A 12,408-nucleotide genomic window follows, 5' to 3' on the forward strand; every position below is an offset into this window, starting at 1 on the left:
AGCCCGCGAAAGGGGGGTTCGGAAATGTTGGCAGTCCTCAGATAGGGGGTGCTTTCAAAAAGAGGGTACCAGCATATGCGTACGCTAAATAACACTGAGTGGGGGGCCGGGACTCTATCCAGATCAAGTCCTAACCCTAACCCTAAACCATAACCCTATAAAACTGGTCTGTAGAATTACTGTCCTCCTAATGACAATGTCTACTTAATGACTCACTTTTTCGCTCCAAATGTCCGTCTTATGACGTAATAAATATATATTTAGAGAGAGAGAGAGAGATTTATATATAAGTATGAAAACTTTAAGAGGACACGAAATTGTCCTCCTTATTAATGTCTACTTAATGATTCCCCTTTTCATTCCAAATGTCCGTCTTATGACCCCTTTAGTAAAATATACACATGTGTATATATATATCAGATATAAACATATATGTATATGCACATAATGTTTAGCTGATATGGATCGCATGTATGTATGTATTTACTTTGCGAGCGAAGCCTTTTGTCGAGACTACAGTACGTCAGACTTGACAAACATTGCAATGCCATTGATCTGGATATATAGTTCATGACATGTCAATGGTACGTTGAAAGCACGTGTAGACTGCTCATGCATGTACAGCTGTAGTATATACCCAGTGATATACATAACACCGTTTAACCAGTCCATTCCAACTCCCCCTTGTTTAACCATTTGATTGATGTCTAATGCTGTAGGAGCGATTGCTACACGAGACAACATGTCGGTACGAGTGGCAGTGGTAAGTATCGTGATTATAATGATACGTGTTTTAGTGTAAATATTATGAATCGTTATACCAGGGAGGTGTTTTAAACTCACATACCCTGGTTATACTGCATTATACCTCACGTAACCTACTGCTAGTAGTACTATCGTACCACTACACACAATAACTCGGTATATGATTAGTTGTAGTGTATACAACTTACAATCAAAACCATATGTGCAACGGCGTCTCAGTTATTATCCGAATCGTGTGATTTTTCTTGCAGCCTCCCTATTCTACTCTCTCTCTTCACCTTTGCTGTCTATAGTTTCTCGAGGATTGTATCATATGATAAGTATGTATAAGTTGGTATATGTTTTAACGTATTAATGAGCACTCGAGCAGTTGGGGGGGGGGGGGGGGAAGGCCTGTGCATGGGCAATGTTTGGCTTTGACCTTTTATTTCCCAGCCTGCCTGGTCGGGTACTAAAGTGTAGATTATTCTGTTATTGTGCTAACTCCTTTGAATAATTAAAAACAAAAAAGATTTATCATTATTAAAAGAGCCAAATAGTAATATCAGTATTAGTAATTTTTATGATAACAGCATAAACAACAATACCTCTAACAACGATGTCTCTAAGCGCTTTACAAATATATTAACTGGAACGCTTTTGCTAAATGATATTCATGAGAGTGTAGTACTAATAATGGTAAACATAAACAATAACTCGAAGGAGGGATGAACCTTACCGAAGAATATAGTTCGCCTCGATCAGAGCTATTAACTTGGCATATAATGTACAGGCATTAGGGGAAAAGGATAGTTTTCACTAACAGGAAAATGATAGATCATTTTATTGACATTTTCTTGACTATTATGCAGGTAGCTAAAAAGCCCCCCACTTGCTGGCATTTCCGGCATTTCCGGCAACTAATATTTCTCGCTTAGTCTTTTTCTGTAATGACTCGGTATCTAAGTACTATTATCATGCAGTAGTTTATCACGTTTTCAACATAATTTTCTTTTGATGAAAAATAAATCATGTTGATTAATAAAAGTGGGCGTAATTCTGTGAAAACCTTAACAACATATTACTTCTTATCGGTGCCTAGTTTGACTTAACTGAGAGAGAGAGAGAGAGAGAGTGAGAGTTTTATTTCTCAAATTTCTCAACAGGTTATTTTGTATTCGTTCTATTAATACAATTGGAAGCAGTATCCTAACAGATGCTATAGGGGCGTTGATACAGAGGGCTCAAAACTGTCTTCTGCCGGGAAACAAATAGAATAAGGAGTTCCTTTTGAACATTCAAAATTTAAGAATTCTTTTATTTAAAATCCGGGTTACTTGGCTAATTTGTAAATCTGAGGTTTTTCTATTCATTTTGCACTTTGACAATGTCGGCTAAACAGTAAGCAATGTCATCGTTATTTTCTTCCGTTGTAGGTGACAGGCGCAAACAAGGGTATTGGTCTGGAGATCGTTCGAGCTCTATGCCGCCATTTTGGACAAGATGGCGTGGTTTACTTGACTGCACGCAATGAAGGGCGTGGTCGAGCCGCTGTTGAGCTCCTCCAGAAAGAGGGACTCGATCCCAAGTTTCATCTTCTTGACGTCACTGATCAAGCAAGCATTGATACGATTCGGAATCATCTGGAAAAGGAACATGGTGGAATTGATGTTCTAGTCAACAATGCTGGTATTGGTACATCGGTAGGTTTGCATTTTTTAATAAAATGGATAACGGGAATTAGTGGAAATGTTACAATTATGGTACTCAAATGACAGGGATGATTATGATATTCATGACCTCGAGGCCAGTCATCTTTGTATTTCGACTTTTAAAAGGCAAAAGGCAGGTCGCAAACAATGATTGTTGCTATGTCTTAATTGCAAGCCTTTGAAAAAAGGGAAGAGTTAATGAGCATCATTAAAGTAACATGTCAGTAGAGCCATGCGTAACCGAAAAAAATAACCGTTAGTGAACTGATCTATTAATGACAAAATATATGCATGTACATTTCTAGAATTAGGTAACTTTATATAATGCTAATTTGGCTCAGTACTACCCGGCTTGAGTCTCACGTACCCTTGACCTGGTACTAGCAGTATTGCATTCCTTTTCATGACTAGATGGAGAGAGGTACTTCGGTTGAACTGTTCTGCTGGATACGCCACTGCTTTCTTTAATCATTTTCACAAACTTTGTTTTACAGAAAGACAACAGTTCGTTTTATGAGAAGCAATTCCGCGTCATGGAAGCAAATTTCTTTGGACTTCTATCCGTCTGCCGGAGTCTCACTCCTCTGGTGAGGTCAGGTGGAAGGTATGTTTTTCATGCAAAATGTTTGTCCTAATACATGTAAAACAGACAGGGTAGATACATTTTGCTTTTATACTTAAAATTAGAGAATTCAAACTTTTCATCTGTCTCAAAGCCTCTCCTACCAAACACGACAAACGACAAAATGACACAACAATACGACAAACGACTTAAATATGTTTACACCATACACACTAAGAAAAAATGGTGCAAGTTTGCACCTTTAGGGGTGCAAACCGATGCAACACTAGCAGCACCTTAAGGGGTTAAATCCTGCACCCTTTTTAAAGGTGCAATCCTGCATTGAACCTTTTAGGGGATATGTTAGTACTCATTATGGTTCAATCTTGCACCTTTAGGGGTGCAAACCGATTCAACACTAGCAGCACCTTTATGGGTTCAATCCTGCACCCTTTAAGAGCCTAGAGGGTGCCAGCTTGCACCTTTTCGGAGACATGTTAGTACCCTTAATGGTTCAATCCTGCTTCATTAGGGGTGCAAACCGATGCAATAACAGCACCTTTAGGGGTCCAATCCTGCACCCTTTATAAGGTGCAATCCTGCACACATACTCGAGGAATACTCATTAAATATGTTCTTACACAAATACATATTAAACATGCACGTTGTGTCTTGGTTAGTAATCATATAATGATTTATAATCAATATATCTATTGCTAAAACGTGAATGTTATTGTAACATGATCAAACAAAATAATCTACTGGTTAATGATTGCCGAAAGAAAATACAAATCACAAAATTGATGTGCATTGTCATAATTTGCTTAACAAATCATGATAAATGTGTTTTTATGTGAACACGTGTAAAGTAATCATGAATATGCATGCAATATGCAAACTTTTATTTTGGACCCTTTTTGGGTCGACAGGGGTCATTTTTGTGGGAAGGGTGCAAAATCTGACCCTTTTTTTAACCCCTTTTCCATCAATAGGGTTCATTTTTATGTAAAGGGTGCAAACTCCGAATTTTGCACCCCTTTTTTCTTAGAGTGTATACGATAATAGCTAAAAGGTCGTGTATGATGTAATGGCGATGTCCAGTTTGATGGTGAGTATGTCGTGATGGAATTCATTTGAAGTATATGATTGGAGTCACAAACACATTGGCAAAACAAGGTAGAAATTAAGTTTTTACTTCTAAACATTATTTTGTATTCGGGTTTGGTAAAGGTTTTTTTAAATAATTAATGTAAGTGACTATGACTAACAATTAAATAAATGATCTCTGCTAGTGTTAAGTGTCATTTTGGATTCTTTTCATTTTAGTAACAAAATTATATTTTCGCATTCAATTAAATTCACTACCTCCCTTTATAGGGAGGGGGGCATCGCCCATAATATATTCACATTTACAGTGATTCCTTATATACGTCCTTGGTACTGGTTAGAGTGAATATCTTTATCTTCGTCGAAAATATGTCGGGAGAGGAAATTGTCCCTTTACCCCTTCGTAAGTTACGCTAGTGTTTTATATTGTAAACATAACAAATTCGACCATTACTCTTTTTTTGTCATCTAGGATTGTAAATGTAGCCAGCACGACAGGATATATGGTGTTTAGAGAGCAATTAACTGAAGAAATTAGGAACAGATTTCGACAAGTTAAGGAAGAGCAGGACGTTGTGAACCTCATGAATGAATTTCTTGAGTAAGTAGAATTGAACTACAATTATAATGCAATTCATGACGAAAACATCCCCTTAGTGAAAATAGACATCACTTTTGCATTCTGGCCTGAAGGATTAAGTCCTATAATCCTAAGCCCAGGAGCTTAATCCAATTACAGTAAGTCCCTCTCCCTCTTGGTGTTCCAGTGCCCTTCACAGTACACAGTCACTTAATAACAGTTATATGCAAATGAGCCAGTGATCGGTCTCCACTCAGTCATTCTGTATCCCCTACACAGTAATGAATGGGCATCATGTCGCCTATTATGCCAATGCAACATTTCGAAGACTCCACAAAGGAAACATTAATTTGTGTATCTATTTCGTACTGCCAGCGTTTTATTTCCACTGTTGTATAAAGAGATCATAGTCTGATAGTCAAACATAATGGAGCATTTAAATTTCTGCGTAAACAGAAAAGAGAAACATATTCAAAAGTAGAAATAGGTTGCATTTAGTCTCTAATAATACAAAAAATGGTAGAGAGGAGAAGCAGAAACTGATGCAAGAAATTACTAAGAAGGTAAAATGAGAGTAGGAAAGAAAGGATATTTGCTGACGAAATTGTCTGGAAAATCATTCTTGGATATGTTGGTGAATCTTGATTGGATTTTTATTGTGCATCTTTTAAAAGGTATATAATAATAGTAACTATAGAAGTTTTCTATTATCTATGCTTGTAGCGGGGCTTGTAGCAATCATCATCATGATCACCACTGTATTATCTATAATCTAAATTTTTCCTCTATACCTTCCTCCCACCGTCCTTTCCCCCTCTGCAAGTGTCTTATAACTTCAATCCACTTTGCCTTTACCGACCATTAGACACAACGATGTGGATGAAGAATATATACTTTGCAAAGAGTTTTTAATGTCGCAATTGTTTTGATTCGCTATTGCTAGCAACCACGTCTCCATTATCTCATCTTTCCATCTCCATCATCATCATTTTCATCATCATCACCATCACCCTAGCTACCATCTTCATCACCATCATTATCTGCATCATCATATCCACTTCCATTATCATCTCCATCTCCATTATCATCATCGTCTACACGAACACCATCATCTTCATCACCACTATCACCATTGTCATCATCTTGCTATTTCTTGCTATTCTTTGCAACAATTGTTGTTAACACTTGCTTACAGTCACTAATAAATAGCAAATGTCTTTCACAACCACTTTGCAAACATTCGCCACTCAGTGACATTCGCCCTTAACCACTAACACTTCCATCTCCTCTCCATCTTTCATTCCCCTGAAATTCTCAAAACAAAACTACTTCTGAAAAATTAGTATTTCCTTTACAATCATTTAATATTTCAAGATAGGTATCATAAAATACAGTAAAGATCAAATGGAAAGCTTACAATATGGAAATGTCTATTGTTAGTGGTCGTTTGGCAAGAGTAAACTCAAGTAAATGTAACTTTACTTTTTAAAAAAATTACAGGATTTTTCCCACATGTTTTTCACAGATGTAAACAAACAGTGGTGTAATGAGGGAAATCTATTGAGAAGGCCGAGCTTTGGATATGTTATTATTTCTTAAATTTGTGAGCAAGCCAAGTGAGTGAGCAAATACAAATTTGACATTTCATTATATCTTGTCATAGGCTACATAGATAATTTGATCTTAATGTGTCATTTTAGAAAAAAGAGGGTACTGTCAAAATAACAAAATAACAGAAAATCTAATTGGCAAGGTATTCAAGGAAGTTTTATAAAAATCACAATATTCACACAAACAATGATTTAAATCTTTTAGTGAAATTTTGGGGGGTCTCCAGCATGGGGGAAAAATACATGGAAGCTAAGGGCAATTTGCCCTCAATATGTCAACTCCCCCCCCCCCTCCCCCCACTTCCCCCGAGAAACTCCCCACCTATACACTATACACCAAACTAAACATACATGTGTAATGTTGATAGTGAGCCAACAATATCAGTTATTTGTTCTTTGTTCCAGGTACTGAATCAAACGACAGCCATTGTCAAAAAAATTGCTCAGATTAAGCTAAATCCTTTCAAGTATGTCCTTACATTGTCTGAATTGTACCAAATGATTAGCAATGAATGATCATTCTCAAAATTAACCTGTTCTTCAAGTCAATAAACTTATATCCCTTTTTATAAATAAAAAGGGTATATTATCAGTTGCTATGTGAAATATACAACTTTTCTGACATACATGTACGTGTAAACCAGCCTTAAAAATATACATTCAAACAGTAGTAAAAGCCTCTGTACATAAATACGTGTATTGGTTACAAGAGAGAGGCAAGTACATGCAACATCAATGACAATTAATACATATACTTTTTTGTACAGCATCTAACAGTGTTATAAATGGCAAGTCTCTAAGTGACCTACAATAATACAGTATACGGTACATGTGTAATTATAACATCTTATCTTGATACTTAAAAATCATTTACAAAAAATAGCTAAATTGTGATTGTCTGAAACAAACAAGCAATAACCACCCCCACCCAAAATAAATTTTAAAAAGAATCTTCATCAAAAACGTATTCTAAACGTTTAGGCCCAATTAACAATGCAAATGATATCGAAAGCAAAAAGAGAAAAAAGAAAACCAAAATATATCGTAACTTGCTATCACCACTCTTTGAACAATATAAGCAAAAACTTAAAACTTTGACACATTCAGGTAATACAAATTGAAGGGCAAAATAGTCTATATAATACTAATCCTAGGCCAATTTTTTATCAAGGTTGTGAATTCATGTGCAAAACCAAACACTGTGCGCATCACTGTGGGAGTGCATGTGGCCAAAGCCGCTGACAATTTCCTCTAGCGTTAAAAAAGTGGCCATTATAAACACTCATTTCAGAAATACACTGAAATTTAAAAAAAAATCATGAGCAGAATATCATATGATTTTGAACATATTTCTATCCAAGGCAGAAAATGTTAGATTATTAAGTCAGTGTCAGATCAATATTTTGTCTACTATAGAAGTTGGAGATGAGGTTTAATTTCATGATACAATCTTGGTATACACTTTCTGACATACACGTGTACTATTAAATCAGATTATTGTCCAAAGTGCCTATATCAACAATAAAATTCACTCAGTGTCAGGATAATTTTACGTGTACTGACTGGCCTTGAGCAAAATACCTATAAATTGCTCAAACAAGTCTAATATTGCCCGATTCTAAGAGGGCAACATGGAACTTGTGAGGGCAATGTATGTGAAATCCCCCATAATTATCCAAATCAGACATCATACATATTGCAGAATGGCATTTAGTCATGTATTAGTAGGCAATTTTCACTATTGGATGAGCAATGTATGGATGCCATTTTCAAAATCATCTGAAAGGGATAATATCCTAAGTAAGTTCAAATTCTTCAAGTATATTGTGCACAGTACCCGATAAATTCAAGTACTACTACATAATTTGAACAATACACCTCTTATTTACACTTTACAGCAACATTAACATGTACAAATCTGAGTTGTTAGAAGATATATATAGCACAGAAAAATAACATCTTAACTTTACAGTCATCTTATATAAATGTATGCAAATGAAGGAAATGATGGAGACAAAAATAATTTTAACATCTAAAGAATATAAAAATATACATGCATATTCTAATCCTAAAACATAAATATGAAGACAATTACTGGTGTGTATAATATCAGTTGTCTCAAAAAGATGTATTGGCACTTATTTTATAAAATTTTCTAGAGTGTGTCAATGCAAAATGCTGTTTGTTCTGAAATCTGGGCGCAGTCGTATTGTGGTAGTGTATGGCAGGCTAAGTTAATGCACTTTGCCACTTTCTTACATTGCACAAGAATCATTTGACTAGCTTGAAGAGCAATTTATTGCAATTTGTCAATTTATTGCACTCATATCCACATCAAGCAATGAGGAAACAAAGGCACAATGGAATGAATCACCCTCCCTCGCCTAGTTTCATAAAGACTGTACAATTATAGTTGTACTTGAAAAGAAGAAAGTATATTTACATGCACCCTTCAAATGGATGGTATCACAGAGCATGGATTTGAGACTTCATATTCAACTCCAGAGCATGCACTTATACCACTATGCACTATATAACCAAAGAGAGTAGTAAGAAATAACTCTCCATCATCATATGAGTACATGTATCCCGCTAGGGTGACAAATTCTTAATAGGGAAATGTTCGGGAGAGTGAAAAAAAAACATGGCTGCCAATGGGACAGTTATCCCTTCGACATGGTGTAGTAGCTTCCTTTTTTGAGATAGAGAGCAGGTATTCAGACAGGACTCCACTTAGTCATTAAATCATATCATTAAAGCAAAAACAAAAGGCCTAGTCGCCATAGTGATGATACATGTAAATATATGTAAATACCAGAATATGCTTTTGGGGGAATGAGCAATGTTGGCATGTAATTGTGGAATTGTATGCAAGGAATAGCATCTTGCAACTGAGAAATCACCAATCTTCAAATATTATGCAAAAATATGAAACATAATAGGCATGACAACATACCTGAAAAATGCAAGAAATTCAACATCTATGTTCCAATGGAACAAATGGCAATGTTGGCACCTCTACTTCCGTCTTGCAATTACATTAAAGAAAATAAAATCCTTAACTTTGTTTTCAACATTTTTCAAGGATTATAAGCAACTGACAAAGAAAGCAAAAATGTACAACTTAACTTAATATTTTCAAGAAGAAATCGTTGCTTACGCAATTACTATTATCAGCTGTATCAAAGAGACATACATGTATTAGCATATCATCTTGGAATCATATTGATCATCTAACTTGTATGTAGGGAGTTGCAAATGCAAAATACTCCACATGCACTTGAATAATTTAGCATCAACTTCTAGCTCGCATGTCAACTCTCCAAATGGTGATGTCAATCATAACCTCAAATATGTACACTTTTTGTACAGGCTTTCATCTGATGAATTGTAAGTGAACAAATCTCTCCTCTTTTTTTCAACAGAAGCAACCATTTGCTTCTTTTTTTTCCACATATCTTTGTAGAAATCTTTTTGTTCTGAAGGAAGATCTCTGTATTCCTTACAAAAACTACCTATAATCTTACTCTGATCATGGAAAGGAACATTCCTTCCTTGAATGACCTCTCTCCTTTTGATGTTAGCATACAAGACTGCTGAATTTTTTTCTACCAATATCTTTCGAGGATGATCAGACAAGGGCATTTTTTTCTTTCGTTTCTTTATAACACTTATCATCCTAGGCACTTTATTGAAGTGCTGAGCTCCTAATGTTTGCTCCTGTGTAACATTGTCCAGAAATTCTTTCAAATCAACCACAAAGTCTGTTTGAGAACACATGCTATTATGCCTTAAACATTCAAACACAAATTCATATTGGAGGATAACATATCTCCTCTGGTAGGCCTTTCTCAAGTTGTCATGAATTTTTCCTGTACCAAGGATTGCCTTGTTGATGAGTACATGATACACCTTTGTTGACCGCCCTTTCAAACATCCTGGCAAACCTTTACATACCTGTCCACCAAGGCTCTCAACTTTTGCTTGCAACAAATCCTGGGTCCATCTTTTCTTACTATGTGCACATGTTGGTACATAACCAACAAAGAGAAATGTGAGGCCAGTGAACAGATTTGTTGGTGTTTCCTCAAATGTACATGTGAAGTTCTGAATAGAATGGATTTCATTCAAGATATTTCCATTGTGCCTGATATCAGCATCATTGGAAGGAGTAGCTGTCCATCCTCTTTCCTGCAGCATTTTTCTTGTATAGTATCCTCTGTATGCGGACTGTATTTTACAAGCAGATACATGTCTTGTAACAAAATCTGCAAAGTCTTTCTCACATTCAGAAACACTGATTTCATAGGACAACTTCCTGAACATTGTTGCTAACAGGGTATGCTGAGGGTCTGTTCGCTGCTTCCCACCATGGCGAGTAGTGTGGTTGAAAAAGTAGGAAGAATGGCAGTAGTTTAAGTGTTCTGCACCTTCTGATTGAAAACGACATATAGGCAATTGAAGGTTATCCATGAAATATCTGGCAGTGTCTACAAACTTTATCATGTAAGGTGTCAGATTTTTCCAGGTGTAACGGCAACAGAACAACTTATAAAAACACTCAGCGTGTTGCTTGTACTCATCTCTAGTTGCTTGACCATATCCCCATGTGTAGTCTGAAGCAATAAAGGATCCTTCAGGTTTTCCTTTGATAAGAACAGGCTGTGGTTCAGTTCTCAATATTGCGTACATCTCATGTAAACTATGCCATATCTTTTCAACAATGTCAAACTGGCTTATAGGCATATGGCTGAAAAACTCTGCAACAACAATCTGTATTTCATCAGATATAGGAGCACTTGAAACTACATTGAACAGCACATGAGGATACTCCTGTCCTTTACCTTCAGGAGGAGGACTAATTATACCAAGGGCATGGTCCTTATTGAGTGTTATAGGCTCAGGCTTTCCAGTTGTGTCAAATCTAATATCAAAATTGCCACTTCTTATACCTCGTCTATTGATATTGTTTACCAGGTTACTGATAAGTGTCATACCAGAATTAGAAGTTCTCACTTGCTCATGCTTATTGCCTTCAGACAAGATCTTTTCGACTTCTAGTTTCAACAACTTTTCAACAATCCTTGTGAAACCATGCAAGATGTCAAAAATAATCTTGCTTGTTGGAATTGAAGAAACTATTGAATCAGGATGTTGTCTGTCTACCTTCGCTTCTAAATCAGTGCGCTGACCACTGTCGGCAATGCATTTCTTTTGCTCTTTGGTACAAGTATGATACAAATTCCAACCCCTTTCAGAGGTTGGACTTAGCTGACCTGATGCATCCAGCATCTTAATGAGAAACATCTCATCTCCTGACAAATAGAATAAATCTCTCTTGCGTCTGTTGAAAAGCTGCTGGAGAATGTTCCCTCGAGAACCGATGAGATTCATTTCCAGATTATCTCTCGAATCGCTTTCATAAAAAAGAGCGATTGGATAAATAGCATGTGGGTTTTGAAATGATAGGTTCCTTAGATACATTTCATCATTTATAATAGAGAGTGTTAAGGCTGTGCTATGACGGCCACCAAACTCCCTCCCATCACCCCATAACTTCACATGCAATTTGCCAGTAAGAAATGGGTACTTGAAGGTGAGTACATCAAGTAAGCGGTCTGGGTCTATAGCCCATCCTGTAGCAGTGCGCCTAGGGAGTAAAACGGCATTGAAGTTCTTTTTCATATTTCTCTTAACGGTCTGCTCATTCCTGATGGATGGAAAGACTCCTGGCAGGCTCTTTCTTAATGCATTGATGAGCCGACTTCCACTGAAATTTTCCGAATTATAAATCAATTCTTCAGGTGTCAAACACAGTTTAGAAGAATGTACCGAGCCTTCATTTGTTTGAGTTTTCGCATCAGATTTATGTACATGTTTAGGACAATTATCAATTGCCTGAGCAGCAAGTCTCTCAACTTCAAGATGAATCTCCTTCAGACAGGATTCTTTCTCTAATGCATCCCCTGTTTTCAAATGAGTTAGAATAACTTCTAAAGCTCTCAAAGAAATGAATTCTCTCTTTGTCTTCTTTGAATTTGTTGTGTTCAGATTGGAACAAAATGAAGACTGAACATGAATGCCATGACTCTT

General features: G+C 36.3%; 1 protein-coding gene across 1 annotated transcript; it reads left to right on the plus strand.

Moving 5' to 3' along the window:
* The first annotated feature begins 464 nt into the window (after positions 1 to 464).
* On the plus strand, positions 465 to 4,741 carry LOC115926118 (carbonyl reductase [NADPH] 1-like). The gene is made up of 4 exons (XM_030990614.1): positions 465 to 763; positions 2,181 to 2,447; positions 2,951 to 3,060; positions 4,598 to 4,741. The coding sequence occupies exons 1-4, from the start codon at positions 704 to 706 to the stop codon at positions 4,728 to 4,730; spliced, it is 570 nt and encodes a 189-aa protein (XP_030846474.1). The 5' UTR covers positions 465 to 703; the 3' UTR covers positions 4,731 to 4,741.
* Positions 4,742 to 12,408: the final 7,667 nt, after the last annotated feature.

The sequence above is a fragment of the Strongylocentrotus purpuratus genome, unplaced genomic scaffold, assembly GCF_000002235.5.
Source record: "Strongylocentrotus purpuratus isolate Spur 01 unplaced genomic scaffold, Spur_5.0 spur5_scaffold_19, whole genome shotgun sequence".
NCBI lineage: Eukaryota > Metazoa > Echinodermata > Echinoidea > Camarodonta > Strongylocentrotidae > Strongylocentrotus > Strongylocentrotus purpuratus.